General features: G+C 41.7%; 1 protein-coding gene across 1 annotated transcript in view; it reads right to left on the reverse strand.

The window, feature by feature from the left end:
- Nucleotides 1-6,529: 6,529 nt before the first annotated feature.
- The window catches only part of ppp1r14c (protein phosphatase 1, regulatory (inhibitor) subunit 14C), a 37,999-nt gene continuing 23,492 nt past the window's right edge, over nucleotides 6,530-21,036 (reverse strand). The window contains exons 2-4 of the mRNA XM_050059114.1: nucleotides 14,577-14,660; nucleotides 12,572-12,604; nucleotides 6,530-9,054 (exon numbers count right to left, since the gene is read on the reverse strand). Of these exons, the coding sequence (XP_049915071.1) occupies nucleotides 8,980-9,054; nucleotides 12,572-12,604; nucleotides 14,577-14,660 (192 nt within the window). The 3' untranslated portion in view covers nucleotides 6,530-8,979. The remainder of the gene's footprint in view (nucleotides 9,055-12,571; nucleotides 12,605-14,576; nucleotides 14,661-21,036) is intronic.

A 21,036-nucleotide genomic window follows, 5' to 3' on the forward strand; every position in this document is an offset into this window, starting at 1 on the left:
CTGAGTCAGTTTGACATCCTGGATATATCCTTCAAACACACACTGTAGACCCCTCTGTCTGCTTCTCTCTGGAATCACTGTTTCATTTCTCCAAAAATATGATAATATTTCTTCAGAGAGTGCAGTTAGTTACAGTGTGGGCTCCATGCTTACTCTGACAGCTTGTCGGACCATCACAAAGGGGCGGGGCTTAGCGAAGGGTCGATTACAATGTTGAGGTATTTGTACTTTACTTGAGTATCCTCATTTTACGCTACTTTATATGTCTACTTCACTTAATGTCAGAGAGAGAGATACTTTTAACTCTGTAGACATGTAATCCTTTGGAAGAGGCTTGACCCCTAGGTTAAGAACCATAGGCGTAGATTTTAGGGGGGGACGCAGGGCACAAGTCCCCCTCAGTATTTAGAACACATGCCTTTGTCTCCCCCAGTTAAAACAAGTCTTATTTTGCCGAAATTAAAGATATTTTCACCATGAATTGTTGAAGAAAAGGCAAAAAAATCACCAGAAGGCAGGAAATTAAAGTTTGATGTTCAAACGTTCCTGGGGAAGAACCCCCGCAACCCTCGCCTTTCATATGTGTCTCCCCCGATGTTGAAATGAAACCTACACCCTTATAGAACTATTGGACTAAAAGACTTTAAACTTAATCTAACAAAAACTGCTGCATTAAAGCAATTCGACTCACTCAGTCAAATCTGCTGCTTGTGTTCTCCTCCAGCTGTACTAGCAGTTGCAATAGCAGAAACGGTCAATGTTGGCACAAAGTCTGTGCGATCTTGTACACGCCTACATCTTTTTATGCTTGAAGAGCAAGAGTTGTAACATTAATGTCTGGAGCTCTGGAAAATTGAATGGACTCAGCGTAGTGAAATTAAATGGATTTCCCACAAGATGCACTGCAGGTTTTCGCCACACACACACACATGTACAAGCTGTGTAAGTGGAACATGTGCCTGTGTGTTATATAGTATTTATAGAGTTGTGGAAGGAGGTTGTTCCCAGGGATTAGGTTGTACTCTAAATTGAAGAAGAATGAAATATTCAGTAAATGTCAGAAACACACAATGTTGCTGGGAAATTACTCAATTTGGCATAATGCATCTGGCCCACTTTTGCAATGCACTTTATTTATTTTTTAGTAAAGTTCCGGTCGTACTAAATCACTACAGGTTACAGTAGGGATGGTAGTAAGGGTTTCCCGTGTCTTCTGTACTGACAATGCAGCACATGGGCACATGCACAGATAGACTCCAAGCACCTGCCCTTTTGGCCTCTGACTTGATAAGTGCCCCTTTTTGCATGAAAATCTTTTCTATTCTTTTTAATAATTTTATATTTAAGTTTTTAAATTTGGCCCATTGCATCAATTCTTAATTAAAAGCATGTTGTATGCCAGACAGCTGCATTTGAGTCCAGCCCCTGCTTCTCCCTCTGCAACTTCATGTCTCTCAGCCACCACAGTTAACACACGCAAACTGAACGCCCTGCAAAGCTGCATCCAAGTCTCCCTGACCTGCCTTCACAGACAGTCAGGTAACGATAGTGCTTGCCCTGAGATCCGGCGTTGTTCGTCACCGTTGTGAAATCAAACCACTATCAAAACATCTCTATTCAGGCAGCCTGATTTAGGGAATAACCCAAGATTAAGCTTCACAACAAGTAAGCTAGTCTCCTTCCACCTCTAGCTGATTCAGGTTCACCAAATGCCCGGTATGAGTGGCGACAGACGCCGAATTGGTTTCTTACTTCCATGTTTTTATTAACCAAAATTCAACTTGAATAGTGTTGACGTCTCCCACACTGCCGCTCTGATAATTAATTGAAAAAAAAAATCTGTTATGCATTGTGGTGCTGCATGAACATGTCATGCGCAAAGAGCACAGAGGAGGAGAGGAGGAGCGCAGAGCTGCAGCCGCTGCACACGTCTGTTCTCCGGGATTCTTTAAGAATATTTAAAGCTTGTTTAGAAGATTATTGATTAGTTAGTCCTTGACTATGTAAAAAAGAGGAGAAGAAAAAGAGGAGAAGAAAAGAACAAACTGAGAAGAGGAAAGCAAAGGAAACAAGTGGAGAAAAAAAGTGGGAAGAAGAAAACAAAATAAGGAGGAGAGGAGAGCAGAGCGCACTTAGGGCTAATTTATACTCAATATTAGATACAGACCAGGATGAAGCCCTCTGTCCGTACTCTGCATTCCTTTCATCCTCATTTGTGCACATTTTCTGAAAGCTCACAGATACAGACAAAATAGAGCAGGACTTCTGGAGAACATGGGAGCGGCGTGGCGTAGTTCAAGCAAGATACAACCGTAGGACACGATGAAAACATTTAAAAAATGGCGGAACATAACAACTCTGTAACACAATGAAAAAAGTTCTCCTCTCACGTAGCAGTGTATTTAATGGCTGCACAGTCTACAATGTTGCCTCCGTTAAAAGGAACATTATACCCAGGAGGTGGGTATAACGTGGGGGGAAACGTCACGGGACGAGAACAAAAGTTAAGGCAGCGAAAGTCCGAGTAGGGTGGGAGGAAGGGGTGGTTTATGGGTTGAACAAACACCGACTTTCACCCAGGAGAGCAGTGTTCACGTCCTGTGAGATAAAGCCAAACCCTGTTCTATTTTCCTAAACCCAACCACATGCGTTTGTTAGTTAAAGAAAAAAAACAAACGTCAATTAGTGTAGTTGCACCGACGTAGTGCTTTTATTTTGAAAGAGACTGTATATAAACACTAAATTTCCTATGAAAACGGAAGCGTATTTTGAAAGAAGACAATGCACGGCGTCCCAGAACGTCAACAACCAACATGAGGTCGGAGTGCGAATGTGTTGGTGTAGCAGCTGTGGGGTGCATATAGTATAAATATTGAGAAACTAATAGGCCTTGAGCCCTTCTGGTGATTACAGATGCATAAAAATGCACTCCGCAAAAATAATGCAGAAGGAGGGGGGTGTCCTTTTTATTACTTGAGCACCTGCCCTACAAAATGTCTGCACACGGCACTGATGCAGCAGGTAAACACAGCTATGTGTCATGGAGCTGACAGAAGAATTCACCCCCACTTCTCCTTCTCTCTGTCTGGATAATAAGTGATGCTGCATGGCTGAATTGCCTGTCATGTGAATGAATGAGTAGGCTATCACAGCGGGACACGTCGGCCCAGCATTTGTCTGATGCTGCAGTTGGGTTCCACAGAAGTGGAGACGAGATGGGATCTATCTTCCAGCTGAGGGGAGCTGGCGGGCGGGTGGGGGCGGCGCTGCCGGTGTCAAAGCTATCTCTCATCTTTCTCTTTACCACCCCGGTCATATACAGTGTCTGTCTTTTTCTGTTCTCAATCTGCTCCTCTTCTCTTTCTCTCTGTCTCTCTGAAGTATTGGCATGATGGATCACTGCATCCACAAGGGGACGGGGGGAAATGTAGTAGAAGAAGAGGGTGTGGGGGGTGGAGAGGAACGTATTGGATCAAGAGGGAGGATGACAAAATGAGGAGGGGGATGGGAGGACATGAAATTTACAGTAGGGTCTGCTGGGCCATTTCACATGATGATGTATGTATGAGGTGTATTGTATTCAACAAACCGATACAGCGAACATAAAAGGCACTTCCTGTCTTGTGCCAGTCTCGTTTCATTTCATACATCCATATAATTTTCTCCCTCCTGTCAAACAACTGTCTCCATTCACATCATTTTTAATATTCCGGAGCACCATGACCGACAGCGATTTGAGGAGCGAGCTGGTGTGAGATGTGCTGGTGTGCAGCCAGCTGACTGAGCCGGGCGCGCTGGCTGTCGAGGGGGGGATGCTCCCGTCCTTAACTATTCTCCTCACATTCACCTTGCAGTCCCAATTATTCAAGGCAGCGTGCACGAGCGCTCCCTGCCAGCCAGCCCCAGCTGTGAAAAGTGGGTCATGGAATTTAAAGGCACACGCAGCCTTGTTGCACCGCACAGTCGCGCTGGCGCCGCTTTCGGCTCGATGTTCCTCCCATCATGCACTGTGTATGTGTGTATGTGCGTGTGTGCGATTCTGTTTTCCTGCAGTGAAATCCACGAGGCTGTTTGGGACTGCGTGTCAGTGAATCAGAAGACATTCATTATCACATTCTCTGCGGGAATAAAAGCTGCGGCGTGTTGGCCAAGTGTGTCTCTGCCTGTCTGTCTCCCCTGTAAACTGGCCTATATTCTTCCACATGACTTCCCCTTAGACATAAAAATATACGAGCTTTGAGCTGCAGCAAGGTTGGCTTGTTCCCTGGCAGATCGGTGATCATGCAAGTTTAAGTTTCAGTGTGATTATTCCATCTAAGCGCTCTCTTAAATCTGAGATCAGTGAACACTTTCTACCTAGCAACAGTGTACAGTAGGCCAGTCCATATGGGGCTAGACGCGCCGCAGAGAAAGGCTACTCATGCGCACATTGAGCAATAATGTCATACCCTGATGAGCTCTTTACAGAATCAGACAGGGCTGTCCTACTAAACTGCTGCCACATTGAGGAGCAACACATTGGCAGCCACGATGCTCTAATATGCCCCTTGTGCAGGACCAGGCATGTGAACGCACACACACCAAGGACCACACACACAGATCTCAACACATCTGACTAATGGCACATACTCAGCATTACTCAAACTTATATCTTTCCTAAGAACACAGCTACAGCCGGATTCCAGTTAGCTTAGCTTAGCATAAGAAGAAGTAGATACTTTATTAATCCCTGAGGGGAAATACAATTTTTCTCTCTGTTGTCATACACACACATGCACAAACAGGACCTATACATTAAATGCAGATATGTGACAGTGAGGGCGCTGCCCATGGACAGGCTCCTCAAGCAGTTGGGGGTTCTGTGCCTTGCTCATGGGCACTGCGGCAGTGTACAGAAAGCAAACTGGCACCTCTCAAGCTACCAGTCCACACTCCATACTTGGTCCAGACGGGTCCTTGAATAGGTGACCCTCCGGATTCCTTGGTGTCGTACATTTACCGTACAGACATGAAAGTGTTCTCATCTACACTGTAAAACCTAACAAATTAATCACACTTAAAAATTTAGGGAATTGATTCCCTTGAAAAAGGTAAGTAAATATACACCAATTTGTAAGTTCATCAACCGCTAAAATGTATACACAGTACATGCTATGCTGTCCACTGAGCTTGACAGTACATATGCTATTTATTCATTTTCTGTAATTGCTTATCCTGTTGGGGCTTGTGTGGAGGCTGGAGCCTATCCCAGCTGACACTGGGCGAGATGCAGGGTTCACCCTGGACAGGTCACCAGACTATCACAGGGCTGACACATAGAGACAGACAACCATTCACACTCACATTCACACCTACGGACAATTTAGAGTCACCAATTAACCTGCATGTCTTTGGACTGTGGGAGGGAAACTAATCAAACTATCTGTCCACTGTGACAGATCAGAAAAAGATACTGACTATGTACAGACTCAGTGATCACAGTCTGGCCATAGAGACTGGCAGACACGGGCGGACCTGGCTGCCTAGAGAAGACCGGCTGTGTCAGCTCTGTCCTCAGAGACAGGTGGAGACAGAGTCACATTTATTGCTACAGTGTGGCACATATGAAGACACCAGGACAAAGTTCTTTACAAAAATTAAATGTGAACTCCAGCATTTTGATTCACTCTCTGACCAGACTAAAATGCAACATGTACTTGGAGAAAATAGGGTCAGTGTCAATATGTCCATGCATGTCACAGCCGAAGAGACAACCAACACAACAGTTCATCTCATCACAGATCACACTCTGCCTTTTTATTTACTCTTTCACTTAATATTTTTCCCTTCAAAATATATGTCTAATCATATGTAATAACACATTTTGTTAATTGTTTTTTTAATTTTCACCATCTTAAAGTGTAATTGTGCTTTGGCAACACATAAGATATGCCGCCATTTTAACATTATATATTTAAATTGTACTGACATAAAAATTCCAACACAAGTTTAGATTGCAATGGAGGTTTAAATTTAATGTTGCTTTGACTAATTTTTACTAAATTATGAGAACTAGAAAATAAGAAGTTGGCAAAAGACACAATAAAATGTGACAGTTTTATGTTAAGACAGCAAAAAACAGTGTTCAGCGTAACTCTGCAACTGTTGTAATTATCGTTTTGTTATGTAAAATTAACATAAATCTTTCATTTTATCGAACAAGACAGGGACTAATTGTTATTTGAACATTAAAAACTGAGTAGATATTTTTACAACAGTTGTTTACAGATCATTAAACTAATGACTTACAAATTAGGCTATTACGGCTTTATTAATTTAAGTAAAAATAACTAAAAAATGTTGACTTAACATAAAAAATTATTATTAAATTCTAACAGATTTGAACATTTGTTTAGATTTTACAATAAATAATAATAATAATTTTGTGTCATCGATGGATTGGGATTGGACTATTGCTTTAAATGAAGCACAATGACATATACCTTTTTACCCATTAAAAATAAATAAATAAAATCACACAGGGAAGGCGTCTGTTTAAACAGTACAGAGTCCTGCATTTTTATTATCAGCAAAAACAAACCACACACCACATTACATTTTAAAAACAAGAACGCTTATTGTGGATGTACAGAAAAACAAAACTGCAGCTGAAAAACTGAATATTTTAGTCTCAATAATAATAATAATAATAATAATAAAGGTATAAAAAGGAAAGTGTTTCATTTTGTAAAATAAAAACCCTTGGGCCAACAAAATGTCCCCCTTGACATGCGACTTTAAAAATACATGCAAACGTAAAGCTTTCTAGTATGGACGCTTTCAAAATGCTCTCCACATGAAATCCCATAAATTATAAAATATCAGCCTACTGCCCCTGAACTGTTTCCTGACAGAGAAAATCCTATGGAGTACCTCGACATGAGTCCTGGATGCATTTCCTATAAGGGCTTCCTCTTTGACTTTTCTTTCCGATTCACTGATCCAGAAACGCACGATCTTTCTCCGACAAATCACTGAGTGTAGCGATGTCTATTCAGCTCATTTCAGACTGAGGAAAGAAAACGCAAAGAGGACGCCGCTTTAGACTGAACGCACCCCATCAATAAAGACAGACACGCTTCTTCCAGACACATTTCTCTGGCATCAATCGACAGTGAAAATGTCTTTTAAACAACCGAAACCTGGGAAGAACATCAAAAACAGCACCATTTTTAAAATTTTCCTGGATTCTCTCCAACGTGACCGTCACGTTGTTTCAACACAAAATGTTCTACAAAGTCAGACATGGTAGCTAAGTCAGAAAAGTATTTTTTGCTTGATTATAAGTTCATAATATCTATACTCTTTATCAGTGTTTTTTCTTTTGTCTCTGTTGTTAGCATGCAAGACGGGTGCTTTGCAAGTGTTATGTTAAAATCAAACATTGCCCTGCTTTTGTCTTTGGCAGCTGAGGGTTTATGTCACATGGCAGATTTCTGTCTGCTCCATTCCGGTCGGTACACGATTGACTGCTCGGACGTGAAACTGGGCCCAACCCTTTAACAGAGTCATGATTGTACCAGAGCTTTTTGAGTGTGTTGGTGCACATTAACATCAATAAATATCTAAATCCACCTCTTTAAACCTGGGATTATGAGATTACAACATCTGCAACCTGGAAAAGTTTTAAACATCTTAAAAAATTCTGCGGCTGCTCGAAGATGTTTCACAAACGTAACAAACTATCTCTGTAGAAATGCCGTGTCACACTAATGCCTCCATGACGTATGACGTTCGAGATGTGATACTGCCAGTTTTGGCACACCTACCCCTTACAGGACCTGACAGGTTTAAGTGTCAAAGTTTCAAGTTGTCCTCAGGTTCTGACTCAGCTGTGTTTGCCTTTGTAGGTTGTCAGTAGTTAAGGTTCAGTGCTGAGAAATCCTGAATGTCCCTAAAGGCAACGTCAACCACTGTTAGAGTTAGTTAAGTGAACCAGAGTGTGAGAAACAATGTTTGGGGTTTTGTGCTTGAACCTAAAACTGATATGTAACCTGATGAGGGACGACACCGCGTAACATTGTAAGTGAAAGGCTGCCAATCATACAGGTTTTGTAGTCTCGTATGGAGAACTGCAACACCCATCATGCCTTGCTGTGGTGAAAAGTATACTGGAACAGTGGGTACAAAAAAAAAAAAGAAGCAAGAATCTTCGCGCTGTTTTCGCCTCGCTTGCTAAAATGTCCCCACGTTTTCCAGAGTTTACACGTCACAAAAAGGACAGAGTCAATGTATTAACGCCTTGTGCTTAAAATAAAACTACAGAGCTCCCTTACGTTTGCAGCAAGCACTGACGGAGTAAGGACAAGCGGGGTGACTTTAAAGTAGGACAAAAAAGACCACATTTCAACCACATGAACAATAAATGGCAACATACAGTACATCTTTTAAAAGAAGTAACAGCACCTCAGTAAAAAAATGACAAACTCATGAAGCACTGTGTTTACATAGTGCTACAGCTAATTTCACACCTACTGCAGTACAAACATTTTTTTTTATTTATTTACCACCTCCCTTCGTGTTGGTGTTTTAGTCTGTATGGCTGTTGGGATTACAGCGTCAGCTTGTAACATGGCTCTGAAATGTGAAATCAGGTGGTGTTCATGTTGAAGCACGGTTGCAGTTCTGGCACGTTCCAGGGCTTTTGACATTTTATTGTGGCTGTATGCTTTTAAACCATGTTGGCTCTGTTTCGCTTGCGTACCTTTCAACAGTCAAATATAATAATACACCTTGTTATTCTACGTGATGGTGAAATGAATGACTAGTGCTATATGTATATGGAGTTTATGGTGCCTGTTTGCAGGTTGCAGAGTAGTTACTAATGCTGTTATGTTTAGATAAGTTATTCTGGTTGATGACAGTCCATGTTGGGTGGGTTAAGTAGGTGGAGCTGAGATGACGCAGTTTATGGTTGATTGATGGTTGACCACACGGCCATTATAGGCCCTTCTTGGTTGGCGCACTGAGTTTTCTCATCCCCCTTATCCTGCCCAGCAGCTCACGGACAAAGTCCTGCAAGACAGAGAGAAACAGAGAGTTAGACAGTTGCGCACAAATTTCAACTCAATCGCCAGGATAAATATTGGCATTTTAAGTCTTTGCAAACCACGGATACTTTACATTTGGACGTAATTATGTAGCTGATATGTTAAAACTTTACACTTCTTAACATGTGGTTAGGTCAGGAGTAGGCAACGTGCAGCTCCAGAGCCACATGCGGCTCATTGGCCCCTCACTAGTGGCTCCCTGTGGCTATGACAGAAAATTATATGGAAATGAATAACCGTTATTTGTTTTAACATTTTAATTTTCATTTATTATTGTAGGCCTCAAGTGATTCTTACATTATTCAACTGCAGAAATGCGCAGCCTAAACACCGAATTAAAAAAAATGTTTTAACATTTCGTCAACTAAAATGTGCGTCATACATCTGTGGCCTGGCGCCTTTTTTTATCTACAAGCATCACTAGCGATTGCTACAGTAGTCTTGAGTCTCGCTAGCTAGGTTAGCTGTGGATTCCAAATCCAAAAAGGGAAAAATCTCAGAGGAAAATGGAGAATTTAATAGTGCGTGGACAAATTTGTTTGCTTTCATCGGCAACGCTGCAAATTTAAAGTACCAAATAATCAAACATAGCCCACTGCAGAGGAGCCATCTTGTGCTAAAATATATTAATGATTGCTTATTTAGATCTATTAGTAATGTTGATGGGCTAAATCCAACTATAAAAGGGTGTGTTATCTTTATTATGAGGCTCAAATAGGTTTTGCGGCTCCAGACAGATTGTCTTTTTCTTTTTTGGCCAAAAGTAGCTCTATTGATACTAAAGGCTGTCGATCCCTGGGTAAAGTTTAGGCACAAAACCACTTGGTTATGGTCCGGAAAAAAATCGTGTTTTGGCTCAAAATACCCGTTTTTGGTGGCACAGTTCCAGCAGGAAAAGCAGTGATGTCTCAGTGAAAAAACAACTACTTTTCACTGCAGTATCTCAGCAGAACATGTACTGTTGGCGACTGAAATTCCGCTGGAAATGCATGCATGCATCTTGCCTAGGTGACATGCCATCCACCATCCCCTCCAACTCCCTATGAGAAAGTCAGCTCACATACTACGCCACTATATTTATGCACTTATTTGAACTCATTTTATTTTATGTCTCTTTTAATACCACTGTGTTGTTGTTGATGAGGGGAAGTGTGGTTGTTGGTTTTATTTTTTATGAGCTGCTGGACAGCTGAATGTCGCCTTCGGGGATGAATAAAGTTCTTTCTATTCTATTCAGAAATGTTGATTATAAAATGCGCAAAAATAACATATCCATGGTTTGCAGACGCGTACAATGCCAACATTTTCCCCTGGCGACTGGGCTGCTTTTTCACCCAAAGACATATAAGCAATCATACAGTCAGAAATATTTCTTTCAGTAAAGAAAAATAACAGAATATGAATCTTTAGATGTCTACAATCTCTCCACAATTTCTGTTTGATTTTGCAGACTAAAGCAGGCAGAAGTGTCCTCCTTTTATTTGTGTGATAGCTTGATTGGAATATACCGTAAAACTTCAATTAAACGCCTCGTCCCTTTTACTAGCCCGGTTTGCCTACACATTTAGACAAATGTCTTAGACACATGGTCTGGTTGCCAAGCAGTTCATTTTTTTCTAGAAGTTCTTCAGATGTATAAAAGCAGGTTGTTGGCTACCTCAAATTATGTGTCCATTCCTCCATCACCCTGAAAGTTATTCATATTCCTTTGGTCTATAAGTGTCCTCAGATCAAAAGAATCAAAAGGGTTTCTCATAAAAAATGAATCCAAGTTGTGAGTATTGTTTTTACAGGATAAAGCGCGGTTGTGTCAGTATCCCGGGTGGCGTAATCCTCTGATGCGCTGCCTGTCAGAGCGAGATCAAATGATTGATTCATAATTGATATGTTATCTGAAGCCACATTTTCATACAAGTAATATTCATACTGGTTTAAATAAACAATTTGATTTTATTCCCTGATCTTTGCTGAGCAACAGTTTTGTGTGAAATGAATTAAAGGCCTGTCCCAAATACAAGCCTGTTGAGTTCAGTGATTTGAGCAAATAATAGCCCGGGCTAATTAAAGTTTTACGCTAGTTGTACACAAACATTGTGGTATGGTGTTTTACACGGCTTACTTGATTCTGATTGGTCAATCATGGCAGTCTATGGTCTCTAATTTCTGAAGAGCAGACTGCTGCCATGGACTCAGCTCTCATCGTAGATGCTTAGCGGAAGCAATACGATCATTTTTAAATCAATATTTTGTGTCAAATCATTGATTTTGTTTGTCAATAGCTGTGTAAAAAGCACAATTAAAGACCCCTCTGCTCAGTGTCAGAGTAAAGCATCATCCTATCAGGTTCATCTCACAATAATGACCCACTCGCTTTACAGTATCCCTTACATATTGGCATCGAAGTGATACTAAAAGGATGGAAAACAAACACGAATCAAGTCAGTAGGGGAGGAGGACAGAGAACCCACATCCTGGGTTTAAGCAGGAGGTGGTATGGAGGTCCACAATGGTGGAGAATATGCTGGAATATAATCCCTCTCATTATACCAGGGGTGACTCTGCTCATGACCCAATTACTGACGCCTCCCCCTCTTCTCTTTCCCTCTGTACCTCTTCTCCTCCTCCTCTCCCTACACTCTTGTCTGTCCTTCTGCCTCTAGCTGTCCTTTCATATATCCCTCTGCATCCCTCTCCTCCCATCTCTTTGCCTCTATTCCTCACTCTCCGCCCTTCATCTCCTGTTATTCTCCCAGTATACCTTTTTCTAACAGCATTCTTGTTCCTTCTTTCATCCTCCCTCCATCACACCCTACCTTTTCTCTCCAATGCTTCTGCCTTTCATTGTTTATCCCCAGCTGATGCCTCCTCTGTGGGATTGTGTTGAAAATGGCATCAGTGCTTCTCCATTCTCAAGGGATTACAGTGTATTTGTGTGGGTGGGCGTGTGTGTGTGTTTGGGTAGGTGTGACACTTCTGCAGCTTTGGATACCAGTGACCTTGTAGTAATTGTCACAGTCTGACCTTAAGCCACACACACACACTTAGAGATGACAGATGGGGAGTCCAGGCTGGACGAGCTCGCCGTATGTAGAGATAATGTGATTGGTCTGTACTACCTGTAAGCACCAAAATAGCTTAACCCCACCTCACCCGAACCCAAACACCTTTACACGCACAGACACACCTTCAAACACAGTCAACAAAATCCCTTTACTAGTAAACAAATTTAACGTGGGTGTAGGCGTGTGTGTGCGTGTTGTATTTAGGTCAGGGTGACGGTGGAAAGAGAAAACAAATGTGTGTGAGTGTCACAAGACATTAATTAACCACACACATCTGGGACACAATGCTTCAACATACAGTGCTCTACATACTGCGAATCGAGTGGCACATGTGAGCATCAATAACGTCTATCTACACACAAGCTGCTGGGTCACTGAAATCGAGTGTTTTATTGTCTGACAGACACTGAACCGACTCACCTCTGTTGGTTTGTAGCAGTCTATTAATGATTCCTGTGTAGGAAGCAAAGAGGAGAAAAAAAAAACAGTGAGTTGTTGAGGGATTAGATGTTTTTAGACATCATCTTGACAGCGCTTGGACTTTTCATTTTTTATTTACTGGGATAAAATGTAAAATTAATGTACAATTCTGCTTCTATGGGTCTGTTTAGCTAGTGGTTGGAGAGCATGAATTCAGCCTTTGGTACCAGAATAAAACAACAAGAGCATTAAGAATCATACAGGGAGAAATCCAACATACAGTAGTTAGATTTTTCTACTGACCAGAGACTCAAAAGACCTGACCATGATAAGTTTGACTGCAAAGCAAGTATTTGGCTTTATCCCATCTAGGAAACATTGTGTCTTGCTGTTAAAGGGGACCTATTATGTTCATTTTAAGTTTCATAGCTTTATTTTGGGTCTCTACCAGAGCATGTTTACATGCTTTAGTGGTCAAAAAACACTTTATTTTCCTCATACTGTCTGTACTGGAACATCTGTACTCTGAAACGCTTCGTTTTAGCACCTTTCTTGAAGCCCCTCTTCCAAAAAAACCCTGCTCTGATTGGTCAGAATTTCTGGGTCTTTCACATCTCGGCGACTCTGCGCTGTCATTGCAATGACTGTGACGGAGAATAGTGGCTCTTTTTACTATGATAAAGCACCAGTAAAAGCTTCTAAACTAAAATCTTCACAACTGGATATGTTCCAGCAGGACTTTGATCCGAAATCGGGGAGAAATTAACAACATCGGCCACCAAGTTTACATGTTTCCCTGACGTTAGCATGTAGCTACATGTAGCACTATACTTTCAGCCAAGGAATGACTGCGTATAGCAGTACTTTGTCACATTGAAAAAATCACCAATAAAAGTTTCTAAACCAAAATCTTTACAACCGGACATGTACCAGCAGGAGTATGATTCGAAATCGGGAAGAAATTAACAAAATCTGCAACTAAGATTTCATGTTTCCTTGACGTAAGCATGTAGCTACATGTAGCAGTGTACTTGCAGCAAGGAAATGACTGTGTATAGCAGCACTTTCTAAAAGCCTCTAAACACAAGCAGACATGTCCAGCAGGAATATGATCCAAAATCGGGAAGAAATTAACAACTTCAGTGACTAAGATTACATGTTTCTCTGAGTTTAGCATGTAGCTACATGTAGCAGTGTGCTTGCACCGGGGAATGACTGTATAGCGTCACTTTCCTTTGTTAAAAGTCACCAATAAAAGCTTCTAAAAACAACTGGACATGTTCCAGCAGCAGTATGTTCCTAAATCTAGCAGAAATTTACAACATGGGCTAAGAAGTTTACATGTTTCCCTGATGTTAGCATGTAGCTTCATGTAGCAGTGTAGGCTAACATATGTAAACGCTTGCACTAGCATGCCTGAAGCAGTTGACCATATAAAGAAAAGGTCGTAAAGGTTGTAAACAGTATTCTGATTGATCTTAAGTCTTAGATTTTTGATCACAGGGATTACTTTTATATACGTTTCCCTTATTATTTTAAACTTTGGCCACGTTTAACATGAACATCCGACATAATAAGATTATATACATGACCAAAAATAAGGACAGTAAGATAAAAGTGTTGCACAGCCTGGCTCCATGTGCATTTCTCCTTTATCCTGATGACATTTCAGCCCTCAGGACGTCTTCAACATCAGCAATCACAGTCAGACACAGGCACACTGGCCTGTTATATAGGCCACACCCTCGTTACACAGCTGATATTGATTAGGTAATCATGCTACACCATTAGGTTGAGCAAAAAACAATCAAGAGGCCTTCGACTCAAACAAATAAGGGAAAGCATAATAGGTCCCCTTGTGTGTTCAGAGAGAACAAAAAGCACTGACTCAAGTATATAGGTACCTATACATTGATTCATGTTCAGTATACAACAATGGTGTGTGCTAAATATACACATATAGGTACAAAGACAAACACACACACACAGAGTCTCAGGGGTATACCTGCAGTTTGCTGGCTCTCTCGTCGTCACTGTTGACCTCCAACAGGTCATCTATGTCTATCTCTACCTCTGGCATCTCCTCCTCCTGAAACACAGAAACACTGTTGGTTAGTGAGCTGCTGAAACAGATTCATGTCACGCAGACGATGACATCAAACCAGCGAGAGGAGACGAGGCATACAGGACATGAAAATGCAAAACTAAAGAGTGCTGGAATGATTTTAGCACTTGTCATGTTTTTGCACCATTTTGTCTTTTTTTAGACGCTAACTCCTCACCAAAATCACACGTTCTCTCACTTTCATCTCACCTCTGTATTCAAAACATCGCTTCCACGTCTCTGCACTCCAAGCTCTAAACAGCCCGAACATGTATTTGCCTATTAGGAGCAGACATCATATGGAAATGTCATTGTGCTATGCCGCGCTGCCAGGGCTGGGTCGTTTAGTGGCTCGGTGGTTTGAGGCTGTATTCTGCTCAACGCCACTTCAAAGGTCCTGTGTTCCTCTGGTTCGTTTTATTTCACCACAAGGCTTGTGCAAAAGAGGCACGCAGGGAGGATCAACCCTTTCCTCTGCAGCAACCACATGATGTATCTTCCAAACTCTCCCTTCTGGGGAATTAAAGCCCAAAGAAAGTGTATGCAAGTGCAGCTTCTTCATCCAAGTGGTGGCCTTTACCAACAGCTGAATTACTCAGTGACAACATACGGTACTGCATTATTGCAGCAAAATAGACTCTACCATACCGCTCTGATAAATACGTCCATATTGGATGATTCTGCACCTCACAGTTGACGTCCAGTGCTAACATTTACTGTCAATGGAGGAAGTAGTGTGCCCTCATTGGAAAATGGTGGTGAATGGGTTTGTAGCAAATAAGACTTTCATACTGTAGACCATCCTGTTGCAGACTTGCACTTATGTTTGCCTATTTCTTACCCATAACCACGATCTTTCAGTAATCTTTACCAGGTTTTCTAGTTGCCTAACCCTTACCATAACTAAACCATATACCATAACCAACATTTTTTAAAAGCACTTTGACACTTAACATATCCTGGGGGTTTGCAGAGATATCGAATATGGACGTTCTTGTCTTCCTCGCTATTGTCACTGTCATGTCCTTCTACTGCATCACAGTGCAGTATGTTCTAGACCAGTGGTTTCCAACTGGTGGGTCAAAATGAGCCAAAATAAAAACTCAAAGTACACATCAAATACATTTTTCCTAAAGATGGTTTCTGTCATTTAAGGTAGTTTAAATCATGCTGCTGTTTATTCAAGTGTTCGTCTTTCTGATAAGTTTCGTTTTAATCAGTTATTTAATGCTATAAAATGGGGATATTACAACATGATTGACAACTATGTGAGTCAATCAGTGGGCTTGCATTCAGTTGTGTTGCTCGCAATTGGGCGGACGGGTGTATAAGCGGGAAACTTGACATCACCAGGAGCAAGATGGCGGCTGCCGTATCCTGGATATTTTAGCTCCACTTCTGTACAGTGGGTGTTAGTGGAGACGAGTCATCCATCTATACATACAGCCTATGCGCTGAGTGTATTAAACCTGGACCCTGTGGCTGTATCAGTTGGGAACCACTGTTCTAGACCAACTTCTATAATTTTCCATCAGTGCAGTCAGGTTTCAGTAAAGAGCCACGTCCGAGCTCTGTTGAGTATCATTTTGGGCCTTTTGACAATCCCACAGAAAATTAAGTACCATCTTCTTAGCTATCTGCTGCATTCGGTCGCTTTCAGCTCATTGATTTGGTCTTTTAGTTGAATCATAATGGCTCTCACCAGTCCCTGACCTCATCCACAGTCAGCTGTTTTCAGTATATATAGTAAATTCACACTGACCAAAGAGACAAAGTAAATAGATGATAATACAGCTGTGTATCGGCAAGAATCTGGCGATACGATACGTATCGTGATACAGGGGTTACGATTCAATACGTTGCGATATATTGGGATACTATAAGCATGAAAATGTATTTCTTACATCTAATTTTAGGAGAATTGTCAATGCTAGTGTTGCACCTTTACGACCAGGCCTTTGTTCTTTGTGTTTACTCTAGCGACATGTTGTGTAAGGGGCTGAGGGGCAGGGTAATTGAAGCCAACTACTATCCTGCCAGGTGGCTACACACACACTCCCAACTGACCTTATTTTGGAGCAGGTGTGGGAAGCCACACACCTGCAGCTGAACTCCTGGAGGGGAGATTAAAGGATGGTGGGAGAGTGCATTTGATGTGGCTCATGCTGAGAATGGGAAGCTCTCAGTCTCTCCCTCTGAGGTATCCAAAATATAATACCATGATAGCCAGGCATATTGATGTTTTCTCGCACTCCTAGATGATATAGGTTTTTGTTGCTGTTGCATCTGGTTCAGGGGTTCTCTGAAATTAGCTGTAACCTACACGAAAATGAAGAGGTCCTATTTTAGATTGAACGCCCTTTTTTTGGTAGCGAACATGACTTTTTTGATGCATGGTGGGTGATCCCTGGTTCCCTTTGCCCAGGATGCTACAACACTAAAATGGTTACCAGTTTTAAATGCTGTACGTGTGCATGTGTGTGTGTGTTGATGTGCTCTCAGAGGACTCGTGTATCTTTTGCCTGGAGCGTGCGCTGGTATTCAGACACAGGGATGAGAGGATGGAAGGACGGTTTCATTTTAGCTCGCAGCATTAAAGGCTCAGTCGTTGTGATTTCACTTTGTGCGTGGGTGGGCTGATGTGCAAAGACTAGAATAAGCTCGCAATTATAACTTTGAAATTACACTACCAAACGTAAGATAAATTGCAGGTGTGGTACATTGTGTGCTCTGTGTTTGACAGTAAGACTGCAGATGAATTACCTCACCTATTGCAGCTGGAGTTCTTCAGATAAATCATTAACTGTGAGGATATAAAACAACGGGAATGCAGGCTTCAGGTAAGCAATAAACACAAAGAGCCAACTTAAAAAATTCCCCTTGACATCAGTGACACTCGCACTTTGCTTGCACATACCTCATTTGCATTTGTTCACACACTTGACACTCACACACACACACACACACACACTTGCGCACAAGGCTACCCCACCTTCATCCTCATTCCTGAGCCGTTAAGAGGCATTTACACAACCTGCATTTTAAGCATCTCTGTCTCTCTACAGATGAGCGTCCCCTTCGACCTCCTCCTCTGAAATCTCTCCCCGTGTCTTAGCGCGAGGGTCTCGCTCTGAAATCCCCCCTTCGTTAAGGAAACAGAAACGAAAGGCGGAGAAACGAGGGAATATGGCAGAACATATCAAAGCCCGTCATCTATTAGTACAGAAGTGTGTGTGTGCTGTGGAACCAGAGGACTGAGGTTATATGCAAATGTGAAAAACATCAGAGGAGTTATTTCAAACTGAGAAGAGATAAATGGGTGAATGCTGCTGGCATTTAAAATTCTCATGTAATTAGCTTTTGTGTTTTTCATTTTCATGTCAGTGTGGTCCTCTGTACTGTCCAGAGTGCAATGCTTGTTAGTTGGTCAAAGCTGAAAAAATACCATTTGGAATAATTACGCATAGAAATGTACAAGTTTGTAAGAAAACATATAAGATTTGCAAGAGCAGAGGTAAAAACCAAGCTGCGATATTCATAGAAATCAATTTTGATGCTCTGAAATCTTAGTAATTGAATCTGTTACACCACATAAATAAAGAACAAAATCAAAATACTATGGAAGAAACAATCCAATCACCAGAAGAAAAAGTTGACATTTTGCAATTCTGCAAAGTACAACTGCTTTGCATTTGTACGTTTTATATGCGTTAGTTTAATGTTTAAAGTGACGTGAAGTTTATAAGATGACTTTATCACAGGTAGGTGGAAGGATGTTGGATGGCAAGATGCCTGCCAAACTGCAGACCACTGTTTGAGACCAACAGACAATAAAAAACGTTTTTTTATTTAATGAGACATTGCCGTGTTTCCACCAGCTTTTTAGCCACCAAACGTGGCGGCTCTTAGCGACCCATCACTGTTTTTCCACCGGCAATAGTGCCATGAATAGTGTAATTTTTTACAGAAACATCACTGCATTTCCTGCTGGAATACTGCCTTGGAAGTGGTTGTTATTTTTCTAAGTGAGCTCTGCTTTTCTAGTTTGGGATTGTGCCACCAAAACCCAGTATTTGAAAAACATTCAAAGCATGATCTTTTCCTGGTGAAGTAGTTTTTTGCCTAAACTTAACAGCATATAGAAACATACGTACTTACGTAGAAACGTACAATACCAACATTTATTCTGGAGACTGGTTTGGGGAAAAAACACATACCACCAGATAAACAAGTCCTGCTAAAAGGTAGCTTAGCAGAGAGAATCATGTGGCAGGGCTTTGAAGCTGAACTTGCCATTTAAAAACCTCTTACTTTATCTATTTCTGCTCACGGAGGTTTGTTTCCACTTGCCATTCACAACGTTGCTGCATCGCTTCCTGATTTCCCAAACTACAGAATGGGCCCAGGGTCATAATTAGAGAAGGTACGTGGATCAATCGCACATCAAAAATATTAGCGGCATTAAAAAGGAATTTGCGTTAACTTGTTATTAACACATTAACTTTGACAGCCCTATCATGTATCTCTTATGTATATCTTTTCTCTCATCTCCACTGTTTCTGTAGTCACTGCTCTCTTGTAAGGCACAGTAGGTTGACAAACTCCCCCTCCATTTGGGCGGCTTATTACAAAAACTCAAAATGGCCAAGCAACACCTCTCTCAACTCTCAACTCTCAATCTGAAGTCCCAAAAAGGTCAAGCAGGTTTCTGCCCTCAGGGCGGATAAAACCCATTAAAGATCCAAACTAGAATTTCAAGACTGAATCATCGCAGATCGCTGCTCCTTCTCCAAAGGTCATCTTGTTTACACCTCACAGCAGCTACCTGCCAGCTCTGAAATGTGGGCAGGGTTCAGAGATCATGGCCTCTGTCATGAATGCCAAAAACAAGAGGCGAGATGTCAAAAAAAAACAACAGCGAGTGGAGTCCTGCTCACATAGCGTGGTCTGTTGGGTCTCTGTAGGCCACAGAGAGAAGATTTAACTTAATAGCGGAGATGAATAAGTGAATTAGAGTAAGAGGGAAGTGAAAGGCCATCAGGAGAGTGAATGCAACACACTGACCTACTTCTTAAAGAGGGTGGAGGGGAAAGACACCGCTATCTATCCATCTATGTATAGTACTGTGGTTATCACTCAGTCTGACTGCTGTGTATGTATGTGTGTGTGTGACCATTCCACTTGTCAGCAGGCAGTCCGTCACCCTCTGTCACTGTGATCGGTGATGACTAGGGCAAGCATGGCCTGTGTGCGTGAAGCATGACTGCAGGCAATCGCCAACAACGTGCAAATCTTCACACACACAAGATTCTTTTTGCCACCATCAATCAGAGAAACGCTCACCACAGGGCTTTGTCTCTCCGCAGAGCTTCTGAGAAAGTACCTAAGTGTGTTATATACACTGGCTGCAATGACAGGAATGGAAACACTCGCACACACTTAGCATGCAGATAAACACTGAACTCGTCGCCGTCCTGCTGGTGATTGAGAGCCTGAAATAGTCGAGGTCACACCCACTGCCCCCAGGGGAAAACCATCTTCCATCTTGCCAGCAGTGGAAGGGTGACAAAATGACAGCGCACAATGCCAGGAGACATAAAGGGACAAGCAAGACACACACAGACACACACTCCCACAGGAATACATTCAAAATAGTGACGAAAAAAGATCCAGATTTGCTCTGAGTTTACAAGACGGCAGATTCATACAACTCATACAGAACCTCAACTGAACAATACATATTTGATGGGAGATATAGGAAGGTGTTACCTGTGCAACCACAGGAGATGTTTTTGTTGTTTCTTTGATTTGATCCCAGGAAGCAGAAACCACACAAACATAGAAATATAGAGACAGAACGCCTGACAGCATACAAGAGAACAGCAAGGACAGGGAGGCTGTCATCAAACTACATACTCATCTTCCTGTGTTTTGAGTATGTTGGACATTCACACAACAAATAAAATACAGTGAACATTTATTTGTGAGTGTAGTGTTGAGGGACATATGGTGTTAAAACAGTGACGGTAAAAAATGAATTGATTTTTACTTTATTTAATGTTTTTATGTTTTGCATTCTCATGCGTTTTTCAATGACAATAGTCACTGTGTGCTCCTCCCCAGACTTGTAACTACATGCAAAGACAGTGGATAAACCAAGACGGTCCACTGCGAGTCAGTTTCCTGTATCAGTGTCACGTGGCACAGCAGGTCCTGAGTCCATTGACTTCAGTGGGAGAAATGAACGTGATTACAGATTATGGCCGATTCTTTCGCCCCATAGTCACGGAAGCAAATATTGGACCTATTTATCACAAGCCACATATCTTCAGAACATTCCGACACCAAAATGGCAAATTTC

The sequence above is a fragment of the Epinephelus moara genome, chromosome 12 (assembly GCF_006386435.1).
Source record: "Epinephelus moara isolate mb chromosome 12, YSFRI_EMoa_1.0, whole genome shotgun sequence".
NCBI lineage: Eukaryota > Metazoa > Chordata > Actinopteri > Perciformes > Serranidae > Epinephelus > Epinephelus moara.